This window comes from Leguminivora glycinivorella, chromosome 10 (assembly GCF_023078275.1).
Source record: "Leguminivora glycinivorella isolate SPB_JAAS2020 chromosome 10, LegGlyc_1.1, whole genome shotgun sequence".
Taxonomy (NCBI): Eukaryota; Metazoa; Arthropoda; class Insecta; order Lepidoptera; family Tortricidae; genus Leguminivora; species Leguminivora glycinivorella.
The window spans coordinates 461,277-479,354 of NC_062980.1; the positions used below are offsets into that span (position 1 = coordinate 461,277).

General features: G+C 39.8%; 1 protein-coding gene across 1 annotated transcript in view; it reads right to left on the minus strand.

Moving 5' to 3' along the window:
* The window catches only part of LOC125230285 (ecdysone oxidase-like), a 32,933-nt gene that overhangs the window by 3,846 nt on the left and 11,009 nt on the right, over positions 1–18,078 (minus strand). The window contains exon 2 of the mRNA XM_048135403.1: positions 17,772–17,869. Coding sequence (XP_047991360.1) covers positions 17,772–17,862 — 91 coding nt within the window. The 5' untranslated portion in view covers positions 17,863–17,869. The remainder of the gene's footprint in view (positions 1–17,771; positions 17,870–18,078) is intronic.

Sequence of the window (18,078 nt, forward strand, 5' to 3'; positions counted from 1 at the left end):
ACCACTCAAATACTGGCGCTGTTGATAGCTCATCTTTGAAGATTATATCCGATCCATCTCTATTTCCGCAGCGCTACTTCTTGGGTATCGAAGGTTGTGAACATGTGGACACATGGGCGGCATGGGCCTTATTTCATACCTGCATCAAATAAGACCTATAGTTTTTCTGTTTAATAATACTTACTTTTTACTTTTTTACTTACTGCGCGAAATTTTTGAACCATTTACACTTATCAAGTTATAAAATGTAGATAACATTTCGAAACTTAATAGCCGGGCCTTGTTTGCATTGACATTACATATGCCCTTAGTAGGTAGATAAAATGAGTATTACCAACGTTTTAATTCTGCGGTAACAAAAATGCTTTGCCGAAAAGTATAAATAAGATCTAAATAATAAAAGTATATAAAGTATCTATACGTTTAAATAGCCTAGGTTTAAATTTAGCTGGCAAATTAGTTAAGCATTTTTATGGTTGGTATGCATGTTGGTAACCACGAAAAAATGCACATTTTATTACATTATGATTATGGTAAGTAATTAAATAATTAAATAAATATTGGGAACACCTTACACAGATCAACTTAGCCCCAAACTAAGCAAAGCTTGTACTATGGGTGCTAGGCGACGATATAGCGCAGGACTCCGAAGGGTGTGGTTTTTCGGCGATTCCGGGGCAACTTGCCGAATCCTACACCGGGGTAAACGACGCAACGAAGCCACGCTGTTACGTCATCGCCCAAATAAATTGTTTAGTTTTAAACTTTATTGTTTGTTTTTTTTTTTTCATGTTCTTACTTACTGTTTTGTTTTTCTTTTTGTTATCTAAGTTTCGTGACGCATTGGTTTTACTGTAATGTCATGTAAACATGTTTTTACTAATAAATAAATAAATAATACATACTTAAATAGATAACATACATACATACAATCACGCCTGTATCCCATAAAGGGGTAGGCAGAACACATGAAACTACTAAAGCTTCAGTGCCACTCTTGGCAAATAAAGGGTTGAAAGAAAACGAAACTGTGACATTGCAGTGACAGGTTGCCAGCCTCTCGCCTACGCCACAATTTAACCCATATCCCATAGATAAATACAAAACCATACTTAAATAGATAAATACATATTTATATACATAGAAAACATCCATGACTCAGGAACAAATATCTGTGCTCATCACACAAATAAATACCCTTACTGGGATTCGACGAACGACGAACGACGACGGGAACCGAAGACAACATTAAAATTAGGTAGTTAATTAAAGTACTTTGAAGTAACCTGCTGTCCTACGGGATAAATATTATAATAGGTAGGTATCCATATATTTTTATTCTTTTCCTTCCGGCGACCGTCCTTTGTCACCCATGTTTCACAACTAAAGAGTAAGACGAAATTGACGAGTGAAGATGATCTGACTGAAACAATTACTTTTCATATTATTAATGTTTACCATTACACACAGAGCACAATCTCATCGGTAAATATTATCAATTTTACTTTATTTCGACGTGCGTTTATCATAGCGCTCTTGAATAATACGATTTTGTAAATAAATTATCTCCTAGATACATACTTTCAATTGTGTCGCTTAGTTTCAAACTTGGGTACTTAAATCCATTCTGCTTTAAGATTGAATATATAAAAAATATATATTAACCTTGTAGCAGAATGGATTTATCCAGGTTTGAAGTTAAGCGACACAATTACGCTTAATTCGGTATGTAAGAAATACCTTATTTTTTGTTAAGTTACTGGTGGGCCTTATTTCATACATGCAGCAATTTGGGAAAAGTGCACCTAGTTAATGCACAATTGCACATGGACCCAATTTTTTGACCCATTTACACTTATCTAATTATAAAATGTACATAACATTTCGAGACTTTTAACCGGGCCTTATTTGTATGTAGATTACAGATGCCCTTAGTTGGTAGATGAAGTGAGTGTTATATACGTTTTAATTCTATGGTAACAGAAATGCTGATATGTAAGTATAAGTTTTAAATAATAAAAATATCAAAAGTATCTATACGTTTAAGTACCGATACCTAGGTTTAAATTTAGCTGGCAAATTAGTTAAGCATTTTTATGGTTGGTCTTGTTCTGTGCTAAGCCTTGTATTTCTAATGCTAGGTAGGTAATATGTATACACAACCCTAGAAAATTAAGATTATAAGATGCATATGTAGCTTTCCATAAAAAGGTCCTTATGCTTCATATGCAATAAGATTTTGTTTGGCAGATTTTTTGTTAGAATTCTGCTAAAAAGTTTTAATTACCTTGGAACATAATCCGGTGTCTGGTAAGTATAATAGGTACCAAATTGTTACCTAGTTAAATTTTCCTACGCTGTCACTTCTTTCAAACATGTGCAAAAAAAAAGAATAAGATTTACATACATTTTTGGTAGGTAGATACTGTCAACCAATTATGTATTGGGTTGGTAAGAAAGTAATGAGCGATCGATTGAATTCCACATAAAAATTTTGAGAGAGTTCTAGAATCTTCTATGGTCGAAAGTATATAAAGGGCGAGTCGCACAGTTTCTCGTCAGTCATTCACTAGCTGTCGCCGAGCTAATATAAGGAAGAAAATGGACGAATTAAAAGTGCATGTAAGGCATTGCTTACTATATGAATTTCAGTCTGGCCATTCAGCCGCCGAAGCAGTGCGTAATATATGTCAGCGTGTTGCTCCTGAAGTTGTGTCTGAGGCCACGGCAAAACGATGGTTCCAGCGGTTTTGTAGTGGCGACTTTTCATTATCAGATCAACCTAAGTCTGGTCGACCGGTGAAGATTGATGTAGCCAAATTAAAAACCTTAATTGAAGTAGATCCGAGGCTAACGAGTCGTACTCTTGCTACTGAGTTAGGCTGCTCTCATGTCACCATAGAAACACATTTACACGAGTTGGGAAAAAACTACAAATACAGTGTTTGGATACCGCATGAACTTGATAGAGATCAACTAAACCGCCGTGCCGATATCTGCATACAACTTCTGTCTTTTCGCCGCACATTCAACTGGTTGGACCATCTTATCACTGGAGATGAAAAATGGGTCTTATATATAAATCACACACGCAAACGTCAGTGGCTAGCTCCAAACGAAAAAGGAATAGAGGCACCAAAAACAGAGCCTCACCCGAAAAAAGTTATGCTGTCCGTTTGGTGGGATATTCATGGTATTATTCACTGGAAACTCCTACCAAGTGGAATGACTGTTACCGCATCAGTATACTGTAATCAGTTTGAAAATTTAAACCAAAAAATCTGTCAGAATCGTCCACAGCATGCTAAAGTTTTTTCTTACACGACAATGCTCGCCCACACATTGCAAAAGTGACTCGGCTAAAGCTATTGGAGCTAGGTTGGAAAGTGATACCTCATCCACCGTACTCTCCAGACTTGGCACCTACGGACTACGCATTGTTCAGATCGCTAAGCAATGCCTTGAATGAAAAAAAGTTCGATGATCAAGCCCATCTACGACAGTACATAGCTGAGTTTTTTGAATCTAAACCTAAGAACTTCTTCGCCGATGCTATTCATTCTTTACCAGAACGATGGAGACAAGTAGTAGATAACGAAGGCCGTTATATTTTTGATAAATGATTAAAATAATAAATTAAATAAAAATTACAATATTGGTTATGATTCGCTCATTACTTTCTTACCAACCCAATAGAATCCTAGGCCACTCTAGAACCCTGTCGTATTGACACCGTCCTTTATTTGCTACAGAAGTCAGTTTTACTTTTACTGTGAAAGGGTCTAGATTGGCCTATGACCTAGGATTCAGATTAATTGGTTGATTGTACGTACCTACTCCTATAATATGGCTTCTCTTTGAAATCGAAAATGTTTTAGCTTTTTACATACCGAATAACTTTATTTCGCTAAAGGTGCGTTTAAACGGCGCGTGTTAAGGTGCGTTTAAACGGCGCGTGTTAGCACGATCTTACGCGAGCCGAGCCGTCCGTGTAGATGCGGCTCGGCTCAATACGAACGCGAGCCTGTGCGTTTACACGGCGCGAGGTAGCACGATCCTACGCGAGCCGACCCGTCCGTGTAGGTATGAACGAAAGCCTATTATATTGTTGCGATTTTTGTGACCGAGATGTTTTGGGTTCCATATTGATGGTTCCTCTTCATATAATTAAATAAAGCTTTGAATCATATCATTGCTCCACTCCATAATTCGAACACATGAAAACGCCGATAAATAAATTTATAGTTTAAAAAACTCTAGAAAAACACGCTTTTATAAATGCACGTAAAAGCCAAAAATAAATTATGGATCGTTCAAGTTGTCTCTATTTCTGGGATGAAGAGTAAACTATGTGCGTTTAATTATAATATTTGATTGTAAAAGCGTGGGGCGCTGCAGTCGTGCTGCAAGTCCAGTTAGCGCGCCAATCTGTGTAAACTGTTTCTCGTAATATAGTTTAACTTGATTTCTCAGCAAGTTATACAAAAAGATTTTACAGCGCCCCACGCTTTTACAATCAAATATTATAATTAAAAGCACAGAGTTTACTCTTCATCCCAGAAATAGAGACAACTTGAACGATCCATAATTTATTTTTGGCTTTTACGTGCATTTATAAAAGCGTGTTTTTCTAGAGTTTTTTAAACTATAAATTTATTTTATACTTTTTAGTCGTTAATAATGAAATATCTTTAAAATTTAAACATAAATTTATTCCAAGTAGGCGAATTTCGCAAGCCATTTGTGGCTAACACGTATTACTACTTAATAATAATTAATACCACCTGATGTATAGGTACCAAGCTTATCGCAATAAAGTTTTTCATTGATTCATTTAATTTTTATTTCAATTTCTATTTTATTGAGCCCGCATTCTCTCCATCTCCGCCAGTGTGTCTGTATTGCATGGTGTTTTACCTGTCAGCTTTAGAACAATCTAGCTCTTCTATCTGGAGAGCACTAAGTAATTTTACTCTACTCAGGGCCACATGAGCCTGTCCAACCGCAAAAGTAAGGGACCCTAAATACACCACTGCGTAGTGCCTTGCATCTTGTGCACGGTAGATGCCCAACTTGAAATCACTAGGAGTCAATGCCGGCCAAAAATCGCGATCGCGAGCGTAGCGAGCGCGAAATTTTTTTCATAGTGCTGCGCTAATTTGAAGATTAATGCAATACGGAACTTAAGGATTTCATCTTACTCTGTAAGAGGATAGAGACAAAGGGTTGAATTTTCTCAGTCACACTCTAATATATTTACGTTGGGTTGAACCTGGATATGGAACGTGGACGCGACATTTTGCTAAGCAACTAAAAGACTGATAGTGGCTCTGGGAACTGTAGACCTTCGCGACATGCTTAGCAGTAGCGTGGCGTAAAACCGTTGATAAAGCCACCCCCGGACCCCCCTTATTTTCGCTCTTAAGGGTCGCAAGAAAACCCACACCCACCTTTTTTATATACTACGTTAATCTTTCTTTTTTTCGGGGGCCGAGCCCCCCTTTATTTACTCTTAAGGGTCACAAGAAAACCCTAACCCAACTTATTTTTAATATTACGTTAATCGTCTTTCTTTTATGCGGGGGGCTTCGCCCCCCGAGCCCCTCTTACTTTTGCTCTTAAGGGTCACAAGAAAACCCTTAACCAACTTATTTTAAATACTACGTTGATATTTATTTAGGCAATCATGGTCGCGCGATAAATGATAAAACAGCAGGCCGTCCCTATCGATGCCCGATGTTTTATCGTTTATCGGGCGACCATGATTGCCTGGCTGGGCTGCATATTTAAGGGTCACAAAAAAGACCCTAACCTGACTTAGTTTAGATATACTGATTCGGTCTTTCCTTTTTCCGCTCATAAGGGTCGCAAGAAAACCCTAACCTAGCTTAGGCTTCGCTTCGCTTCGGTCAATAATAGGTTTGTTATAACGTTGAAAACGTAACGTTCGAAGTTCATTACGTGGCCTTTCTCACAAGCGCAAACAGAACTATGATACGATATGCCATCATGGAATGCCAGTGCCTATCTTCGGGCTTCATTATCAGACCTTGAAACCTAATCGTGGTCAAAGTTCATTATAAGACTTTCCTAAGAAACCCAAAAACAGCTATGATAAGAAGTTCCATCATGTAGTTCCAGTTCATATCTTCCGGCTCCAACATCAGACCTTGAAACCTAATCGTAGTCAAAGTTCATTATAATACTTTTCTAAGAAACCCAAAAACAGCTTTGATACGATGTTCCATCATGTAGTTCCAGTTCATATCTTCCGGCTCCATCATCAGACTTTGAAACCTAATCGTAGTCAAAGTTTATTACAAGACTTTTCTAAGAAACCCAAAAACAGCTTTCACACGATGTTCCATCATGTAGTTCCAGTTCATATCTTCCGGCTCCATCATCAGACTTTGAAACCTAATCGTAGTCAAAGTTCATTACAAGACTTTTCTAAGAAACCCAAAAACAGCTATGATACGATGTTCCATCATGTAGTTCCAGTTCATATCTTCCGGCTCCATCATCAGACTTTGAAACCTAATCTTAGTCAAAGTTCATTACAAGACTTTTCTAAGAAACCCAAAAACAGCTATGATACGATGTTCCATCATGTAGTTCCAGTTCATATCTTCCGGCTCCATCATCAGACTTTGAAACCTAATCTTAGTCAAAGTTCATTACAAGACTTTTCTAAGAAACCCAAAAACAGCTATGATACGATGTTCCATCATGTAGTTCCAGTTCATATCTTCCGGCTCCATCATCAGATCAGTTTGAGGCGAGCTCCAACCCAACACGGTCCCATCACTACCATTGCGGCTCAGCCGAGCGAACCTTTCGTCAATCCCTAATTTCCGGGAATTGACAGCACACGCCGCGGGCGCACCTGCGCCCGCCCAGTTCGAGCCAGACGTTCCTAACGCGCGGTCACGCCACTCGTCGCTTCGCTCGACCTACTCGCGAGTTTCGTCCAACCGACGCGTACGCGTGTGATCTCTATTTAATCATAAACTATAAGTGTTAGTGTTTGAAGATCGGACTCTGTAATTAATTATTAAATAAAGTGTTATAAAATTACTTGTGGGTTTCAGTTCTAATCTACCAATTAGGAACCCACATTGGTGACCCTGTGAACAATAAACTTTACGAGATTTAAGTGAACTTTTCGTGTTGTGTCCACTTACGCCAATCCCAGACAGTAATTAAACATTGTTTTAACAATTACCTTTACGCCTACACCAAAGAAAGGCGTTTATTAACATGGAAAACGGAGTAAATGATCATAACAACGCCCCCGAAGGCGCCGGCGCCGCCGCCGCTGCCGCTGCCGCTGCCGCCGCCGCTGCCGCTGCTGCTGCCCCGGCCCCTGCCGGTACAAACGACGTGAACCTCGGTGCTGGTGCTGCCGCCACTGCAAATGTTCCGGTGCTTCCCGCCCATGCCGCCGCCGCCGCCGCCGCCGCCGCCACCGCCGCCGCCACCACCACCGCCACCGCTGCCGCCGCTGCAGCTGCCAATCCTTCACTGCTGCAGCTGCCAATGGGTTACGAGGTGAGTCGTGTTGGGATCAGAGTTCCGCCTTTTTACCCCGACCACCCCACCGTATGGTTCGGTATAATAGAAGCGCAGTTTCATGTAAACAATATAACAAAAGAACTTACAAAATTCTACTACGCAATAGCACAGCTTGACCCCAAAACTGCCACAGAGGCGGAAGACATTATTACATGCCCGCCTAAAAATGAACCTTATACAAAACTTAAAAATACACTTATAGCTCGATTTTCGGAATCCAGCGAAGAAAAAATACATAGACTTTTAGACAAAGAGGAAATTGGGAGCAGGAAACCTTCTTCGTTTTTACGTCATTTAAAAGCATTGGCTAAGGGTGCAGGATCTGACCAAATGATAAAAACAATATGGATAAGCAGGCTACCTACACATATACAAGGGAATTTAATTTCCCAACCCTCAACAATGACCTTGGACGACCTCGGCGACTTAGCGGACAGGTTATACGGCATATCACCGAATAACCACCATCATCTAGTACAACAAGTCAACTCGCCGATGCCGACATCAACACAATGCAATTGCATCGCGAACACAAACTCTGCAAATGCTGCTACATACAATCAGAGCTCCGCAGGCGCTTTTCCTGCGAACCAACCTTTTGATATGCAAAATATGCAAATGCAAATCAATGAACTTACACGAATGGTGGCTGCCATTGGACAAACACAGCGTAACTCTTACCGTTCTTTTCCGCGTAATAGAAGCAGATCCAGGTCCCGCGCTCGCTACGCTAGCAACGATCTATGTTGGTATCATACCAATTTTGGTGCTAATGCACGCAGGTGCGAGCAGCCGTGTAAATTTGTTAAGGAAAACCAGCAGTAGGGTTGCTAGCGGCGGTAAGTAACCCTACCAACATAACAAAAATCTACTCCAACCGCCTTTATATCATGGACCGGACAACGAAGAAAGACTACCTTGTGGATACAGGTTCAGATGTGTGTGTCTATCCGTATACGTTACTTGAACGGCGACGCTCTCCATCGTCTTATGAACTATATCGCTCCTTGAAAAACATAGTGACACTATCCAAAAAACATAGGTTTTTAGTTAACAACGCCATCTAGGTCGCGCGTTCATAACGAACGCAATGCAAAGACACCTATCGATTTAGCTCGCTTAGAAGCGACAGGGGGCGCTAATGTCACTATGGCGAATAGTGGGAATAGTCGCGTGGGGGACGGGAACAATGTCATGTTTGCATTAATGACCTGGACGCCGATCAAAATGTAGTGAACTCTAAGACGAAAGTTGTCATTTTGTGTTTAGTGACGGTGTTCCGCGAGATTGAATGGTAAGTATGACAATTTTCTTATGGAACATTGTATCAATCCTTAAAGTGTCACTTTGAACTTGTAATAACTATTCAATATTGAGTTTCATTTTAAAGTAACAGTGTCATTTTTGCTATAATGACACTAGTACTTTAACAATTCTAAACGTGTTGAGATAGGTATAGTGACACTGTGCACGTAATGACGGTTTGGCTTTAAACTATTAGGCTTAATGCAGGTTAAAAATAAAGTTGTACTGTACTTTTACTTAAAATGACGTTATGGTCTTAACTCGCTAAAAAGAATTTGCATGAATGAATCGTCATTATCTGTTTAGTGTCATTTTTGATTGTATGAATTACCATAACTACGCTTGCAAAGAAATGGAATACCGCTGTTATGAGTTTAAAGGCACTTTAACTGGTAATGTTAGCTTTAAGCGCGTTGACTGATTATTGTCACTTTAAGTTTTATGTCATGCTTTGCGGTAATTAAAATTACAAAACAGTTAATGATTAATTACCTTCTAGACATATTACGTTTAATACCATTGTTCCATTTAAGTTTAGCACATAAACCTACACAATTTTGATGAAATTCTATGAAAAAGACATTTTACTCTATTTTTTTGTAAAATACCTATAAACAGCGCTAATAAAAATTAAGGTTATTTTATGTATAATTATTTTTTACGAAGTAATTGCAATTTTTGTGATCTACAAGACACAATTACTAATTTAAGATACAATATAAAAACTATGATTGCTAGTGGATAAATTTCTTGTGCATTAATATAACTAAATTATTAGCCATAAATAAGTATATTTGTTTGTTACAGTAAAAAATGGCTCAACGATATTCAAGGCTCAAAAATTCAAAGCAATCATCAATATAGTATAAACACACCAACATCTACAGATCACCTATTTGCTACATCGCCACGAGCATGCACATTTCAAGCGGCCGACTAAACTTCGCATAAGTTAGGGTATACCACGTCGTCAAAAAAAAATCGCACCTCGCGCAAAATCGTTTTAGGCAAAAATATCTCTAATCTTATTGACTGTAATCTATCAATATTTGTATCATTTCAAAGAAAAGGTGTACAACTTTCTTAAAAACAATAATCGCCAATCTGCCGTGGTTTAAAAAAAAAAGGTATTGATGCGATTTTAATGGGACTCTAGGTGTGCTACCCCAGACGGTTTTAGAAGGAGCTGTAAAGGTATCATGTGGATCTTTTGCACTCCAAAAGTCACCGAGGACGAACGCCTGCAGAAAAAAAAAACCTTGAAGGCAATAGGGGTAAAACACCAGAAAAAGCAGCTCAAGTGGTGGTACTGCTCCTAAACGGACTACGGCAGTAGCAAGTTGCTGAACGCCTAAGCATAATCCGTTTCCGGGTGCGACGAGTCTTGTTGCGGTTTCTGGAGATCAGTAGCTACATCAGGAGGCCAGGGTCTGAGAGAAGTCGCTGCACCACCGCTAGAGACGACCGGTACATTGTATCGGCCTCTTTGCGGAACCGCTTTCTTATCGCTCCTGAGCTGCAGATACTGCTTAGAACAGCTCGAAAAACTGTAGTGAATGTCTCCATGATCAGAAGAAGATTGAGGGAGAAGAAAATGTTACCCCGAAGAGCTGACAGAGGCTACCAATTGAAGCCAGAGCCAATACCCCAATCGAATTGCTATAAGGCTTAAGGATTGGACGTTGCAGCAATAGAGGAAAGTTTTGTTCCCCAACGAGACGAAGGAGATCATTTACGCCAACTATAGACGGAAAAGGGTATACAGGAGTCAAGGAGAGCAGTTTACACCAGTCTTCACCGAAGAAACAGTCAGTTACGGGAGCGGCTCGTGCATGTTCTGGGGCGGCATTTCCATCGACGGCAAAACGGATCCTTAACTGCAGGCAGTTACATTATGGAGATCTTAGAAGAACGTATGGTCTCGTACGCTGAGTTTTTTGGACCTGATTTCCAATTCATGCACGTCTACGCCCGTTGCCATACTGCCTTGATAGTGCGGGACTCCCTAATGCATGAGGTCGGAATGCATCGTAATGGAGTGGCAGCAACGAGCCCCGACCTGAATCCCATCGAACATCTCTGGGATGAGTTAAAACGGCTTGTTTGGTCACGGGATCTTGCTCCAGCCACCCTCAAAGAGCTGGAAGCCGTAGTTATTGAGGAATGGGAAAATATTCCTCAAAAACTGATCGTAACACTGATCAGGTCCATAACTGATCGCATGGAAGCTACAGGAAGGGCCAGAGGGAGGAACACTGGGTTTTAAGGTTAATTTTAAGTCATTTTTTTCGATATTTGTTGATTTTATTGCGTTTGTTTTTTTTTTTTAACCTGAATGCACTTTGGTTACTTTTTCCTGACAATTTTAATTTTTTGTATAAAATTTCATGAATTTTATGGATATTAAAATAAATGTTATATTACTAACGCAAATTTCAAGACTGAAATTTAGTGATTTTTGTTTCTAATATTTTTTTAGTTATATTTTATTGTTTAAGAGGGCAAGCCAGGAGTGTTTACACTAGTTTTTAAGGGCAGTAATGCTAAATAGATACAGGTTTTGAGACCGAATGTCATTTAATTCAATAAATTTTAATGTATATACATAAAAGGTGGTTTGATTGCTAATTATTCATTGAAATAAAAGGTAAATTTCATAAAAAAAATGGCTATAGTGTCATTTTTCCACAAAGTAAAACGAAGATATAAAGTTGTCATGTGTCCCTAAACAAAAATAAATGGAAAAGTGTCACTACCATTTTGTTTAAGCTTAATTATCTTAGAAACAAAATAAAAAAAATACAATTTACTATTATATCTATCAGGTTTAGTCACAAAACTAACAAGATCTGCCAAAAAATTACAAGTTTGTTGTAAAAATGGCAATTTTTGACAATTCAAAAATTTCAAAACTTTAAACCGTTGTACCCAAAAAAGACGTTTTTCATTTAATGACACTATGTTTTTCAGGGAGCGATATGCTGCCAATCATACACCGATAAAAACATACGGAGTAATGAAAATCAACCTCAATATCGGACTTCGACGCGACTACACCTGGTCATTTATCATCGCTGATGTAAGTAGACCTATCATCGGCGCTGACCTCCTTGCACATTACGGTCTCCTCGTTGACCTTAAAAAGCGATGCTTAATAGATTCTACTACTGGCATGACTACTCCAGGTAGGCCTGTCATTATAGATGACTCCCCATCCGTCAAAGTCATATTAGGCACAACAGTATATCACCAGCTTTTAGCAGAATTTCCATCCATTACAAAACCAACCTGCAACATTAATAACTTTAAACATAAGGTTCAGCACCACATCAAAACTACTCCAGGTCCCCCATTCGCCTGTAGAGCAAGACGTCTTCCACCTGAGAAGTTAGAAGTCGCTAAAAAGAAGTTCGACGAGCTACTCCAGCAAGGCATAATAAGACCCAGCGACAGTCCTTGGGCTTCCCCACTACATATGGTGGCTAAAAAGTCGGGAGGGTGGCGCCCTTGCGGGGATTATAGAGCACTTAACGCCCGCACTCTACCGGACCGCTACCCTCTGCGTCACATCGAAGACTTTGGAATGTCTCTTCAAGGCTCTACCATCTTTAGCAAGGTCGATCTGGTCAACGCATTTTACCATCTACCCGTACACGAAGAAGATATCCAGAAGACAGCAGTAATTACACCTTTTGGCCTCTTCGAGTTCCTAAAAATGCCATTCGGTCTCCGAAACGCAGCCCAAACCTTCCAGCGCTTCATAGATGAGATCACCAGAGACCTACCATTCACCTTTCCATACCTTGACGACATATTAGTAGCCTCACCTGATGAATCCCAACACCGGGAACATCTAAAAGCGCTTTTTCAAAAACTTGAAGACTATGGAGTCATTATAAACATCTCCAAATGTTTATTTGGCCAAACCGAAATTGAATTTCTGGGTTACAAGGTGTCAGCTTCTGGTATAGAACCTCCTTCGTCAATGATCGAAGCCATTCAGCAATATCCGAAGCCAGCAACAGTTAAATCACTTCGCAGATTTTTAGGAGTTCTAAATTTCTACCGACGTTTCATCAAAAATGCAGCTGAAATGCAAGCACCGCTCAATAATCTGCTCAAAGACGGCGTCAAGGGCAATGAGCCTGTGCATTGGTCTTCGGAGGCCGATTCTGCATTCGAACTTTGTAGACAAAGTCTTGCACAAGCTACGAGACTCACACACCCAAAGCAAAACAGTGAGCTTTCTCTTTACACGGATGCATCAGATACTGCCACGGGGGCTGCCCTTCATCAAAAAGGAAACAACGGCTGGGAACCAATTGCATTTTTTTCAAAAAAACTTACTTCAGCCCAAACTAAGTACAGCGCATATGATAAAGAACTGCTCGCTGTCTATCAGGCAATTCATCACTTCAGGCACTGGTTAGAAGGAAGACATTTCACCATCTTCACTGACCATCGTCCATTGACATTTGCGTTCCAACAGAAACCTGAAAAGTGCAGTCCTCGTCAATTCCGCCATTTAGAGTTCATCAGCCAATTTACAACAGATATCAAGCACATCAGTGGCAATGATAATATAGTCGCTGATGCTCTGTCGAGAGTCGAGGCCATTAGTCAACCAGTAAGTTACCATGAACTTGCTAATGCTCAACCCAACTAGCAAAATAGTCTTGGATTGCGCACTTTATAAGAGTAGTGGGCTTATAGCACTCTAATATTTGTTTTAGAAAATTTTATGCTCTTATATTAGCCTTAGACAAGTTAGTACGCACTCTAGAACTCTCTGTCTCATTACTTAGTCTCATATGTGTATATAAGCGCATTTTATAATACTATTATAAGCCTCTTACTCCTACAATAACATTTACGTAGATTCATTGTTCTTGAGAGTAAATGTTCTTATAGTCCACTTCTCTAAGTTTATTTGATTTTATAATGGTCCTAATAAATGCTCTTGTAAGAATGTCAGGTTAATATTTGCATAACATAAAAACACTATAAGTACATGCCTTTTTCATCTTATTCAAAACTATTATAAGATCAATAGCAGTAGTTTAGTAAGATATTAGAGCGATATTGGATCATTTGATGTTATAATAGCCTTAATAAATGCTTTTGTAAGAACTTCAGACTAATATCAGCATAACATAAAAATACAATAGTGCATCTTTTTGTGACCTTATTTAAAGCTATTATGAGATCAATAGCAGTAACTTAGTTCGATATTAGCGTGATATAGAATAAACATACTTAAATAAACAATAGATGAGATCAATATAAAGTGATTAGACCTTAAATTGATTTTGGGAACACAATTGTAAGTATACAACCATTTCACATCACCAACATTGCCATTTGAATAAAAAGTAAAAACAATAAGTATATTTGTTTTTATAGGGTCAAGTGATATAAAATCAGGTCAAGATAAATAAAATGAGGTTCTATATAGGTAAAGCAAGGAACCCTAAATTAATTAAACATGGCCGTATCATTGGTATTCAAGAATGCTAATATTAAGTAAATGATCTTATAATAGTCTAATAGCGCACTGAGAAAATGCAACTATAACAATGGCGTCTTTTTACTGCAAATATAGAAATAAAATAATTAACGAGGATACAAAATACTATTATTTGAGTGGGCGCATGAAATTTGAAGTGTAAATAAGGGTCCATTTTACAGTAAATAATATTTTCCAAATACTTACTGCGCAATATGAAGAAGCACCAAGGATAATAAACACGCTATTATAAGTTTATAAGTATTACTAAATGGTAATTAGTACCTTCAGTGTTTATTTTGTCACAACATTTTTTTTATATTATCACGCTGCAGACCAAGCGTACCGTGTTGTCGTACAAAAATCAAAATAAGCTTGTTTAGGCTCATAAGAGTCTAACGTTGGACCAAAATAAGCCTATGCAGGCTTATAAAATACTTACCTGAAAGCGATATTAGCCTAAGGAGGCTTAAATTAGTTTTGGCATGATTACTGTAAAAGCAAACAGTATGCAATAAAAGTGATATTAGAACGATATTAAAATAAATACGCTTATAATTGTGCCCAAATCCAGGATTATACGATGATATAGAATCAATATAAAACCAAAAAAATGTAGTCTTGAGATCGTTGTAAGCGCGACTTTTGCTAGTTGGGAAGCTTCCGACATAGAGCTACAACAACTCCTGGAACACAATAATACAAGCCTTTTATTCAAGAAGATTGTTTTCCCTGATACTAACACACCGATCTACTGCGACACCTCGACTACCGTAGCAAGGCCGTACATTCCAATGCCACTCCGACGAAAGGTGTTCGCTTCGCTGCACAACTTAGCACACCCGGGAATTAAAGGAACAACGAAGCTAATCACCGATAGATATGCGTGGCCCGGAATCAGGAAAGACTGCGCTACGTGGTCACGTTCTTGCCTTGCCTGCCAAGCATCAAAGATCAGCCGCCATGTTACTGCCGCACCTGGATCTTTTGCACCACCGAACACCAGATTCGAACACATACACGTCGACTTGGTGGGACCCCTGCCCTATTCGCGGGAATACAGATACCTGCTTACAGTAGTGGATCGATTCTCCAGACTACCAGAAGCGTACCCACTGAAAAACATAGAAGCAGAAACCGTTGCACGAAAGTTATTTTCCGGATGGATATGCCGCTATGGCATACCACTTCGGATAACTTCAGATCAAGGCAGACAATTTCAATCTGAACTGTTTTCATCTCTGTCTCGATTATGCGGCTTCCAACATATACATACCACTCCTTACCACCCAATTGCAAACGGTTTAGTCGAACGTCTGCACCGACAGCTTAAATCAGCCCTAAGGTGTCATAACAACCCATCATGGACAGATGATTTACCAGTTGTTATGATGGGTCTCCGAGCGGCCTACAAAGAAGATATAGACGCTACTCCAGCCGAAATGGTTTTCGGCCAGAATATTAGACTACCTGGAGAATTCCTATCGCCCGAAAAATCCACAGATCAACTTCAATCAACATTCGCGTCTTCACTCAAATCAGCATTTCATCGATTAGCGCCAATTAGAACATCTTGCCACGCAAAAACATCAATATTCGTCTACAAGGAGTTGGATTCAGCAACACATGTTTTCGTCAGAAGGTTTAACAAGACAGGCCTACAGAATCCGTACGAAGGACCTTTTAAAATCACTGACAGACAGGAAAAAACCCTTACCATTACCGTCAATGGCTCACCCCGTGTAGTTTCCATCAACAATGTAAAACCTGCTTTCATCGACGCTGACGACTCTGCACCAGCACATATCTCTAGTCGACCGGTTCCTGTAACTATCCACAAACCAGCCCTTGCTAATGCTAAGCCACCACCTGTATCTGCCATGAAACCACAGCCAAGCACTGCTACAACCAGGACAGGTAGAACAGTAAGATTTCCTGATAAACTAAATTTATAAACAAAATGTAATTTACCTTTTCTCTGGGGGGGGGAGTACTGAGGCGAGCTCCAACCCAACACGGTCCCATCACTACCATTGCGGCTCAGCCGAGCGAACCTTTCGTCAATCCCTAATTTCCGGGAATTGACAGCACACGCCGCGGGCGCACCTGCGCCCGCCCAGTTCGAGCCAGACGTTCCTAACGCGCGGTCACGCCACTCGTCGCTTCGCTCGACCTACTCGCGAGTTTCGTCCAACCGACGCGTACGCGTGTGATCTCTATTTAATCATAAACTATAAGTGTTAGTGTTTGAAGATCGGACTCTGTAATTAATTATTAAATAAAGTGTTATAAAATTACTTGTGGGTTTCAGTTCTAATCTACCAATTAGGAACCCACAAGTTCAACAGTACCATATTATTGTATTGTCATCAGGAACTGCATACAACTGCCAATTTTCATTACGCTACGATCCTTGGAAGAGGGTTAAATTAGCCTCGGTAGATTCCATTACATAGTTAGTTACATACACGACGACCTAATAAAAGCGTGTTAAAAAACTTAAAACTCGACTTCCGTCGTCGCGCGCTTTGTACCATCTGTTTAGACGGCGCGTATTAACACGAGCCGAGCCGAAGATGGCGCGCGCGCCTTTGATCCGTGTCGAAAAAACCGACAAGTGATGGATCGCGCGAACTTTGCCGAGCTGAGCCGAGCCGCGCCGAGCGTAGCTGTTTAAACGGCGCGTGGCGCGCCGGATCACGAGCCGAGCCAGGCTCGGCTCGCGTTATCGCGCGCCGTTTTAACGCACCTTAACAATGTGACTATCTTAAAAGAAATCATCTTTTAAGATAATCACATTATGTATAAGATAAGGAATTGTTTCTACCATTCCTTAAAACATTACAAATTTGCATTTTAGTCAAATCAGTACACTTAATATCTTCACGGAGTCCAAAACATTATGCATCGGAAGTCCGAAACTAGACAAATATAGAGAGATTAGAGAGCGCTTGAGCGCGAGTAAGTACTTGTGCCGGCGGCGGACGCGGGTGTGTGCGTGCGCACGCACACAGGGCCTATCTGTGGGTTCCACCCCCGTCAGCGCGACGGCGATAAAGACCTAAAAATCTCAAATTTGAATTCGTGCTTCGGTATCGTATCCTCTTAAGTTTGTTGTCCAAAGATCCTAAAAGATGTCGCTGTCCCCGACGTAAACTGGGCAACGATAATATTTTTTATAGAACCTGATGTAAGAAACTGTCATTATAAGAATAAAATGTTTGGTATCGTAATCGTAGCAACGTGCCTTTTTCAAAGTGGTCCTTTGAGCCGGATACCTAAATATTTTTCTATAATTACTCATTGCATTTACTTCCTTTATATTATTTTGTAACTTTTAACACCTATATATTTTCAGTGTATTAATTAGTGCAAAAGTGTTTACCTTTCAGGTTAACGGACCGGGGCAGATCTGTGGCGACCAGCGCGACGCTGCTCCTCGCCAGAGCCAGTAGAAAGAGCCACGGCGGCAGCATGGCGACCCTGAGGGTAAATCAGAACACTTGGTACAATTTTATTTTTATTTCATAAAGTACATAAAACAGTCAAGTGAATGCCGTGAAAATGAGAGCGTTAAGAAGCATGGCTGGTGTGAAGTTGAGTGATAGGATCAGAAATAGCGTGATAAGAGAGAAGTGTGGAGTGGATGTAGATGTAGTGACAAAGATTGAGATGGGTATGTTAAGGTGGTT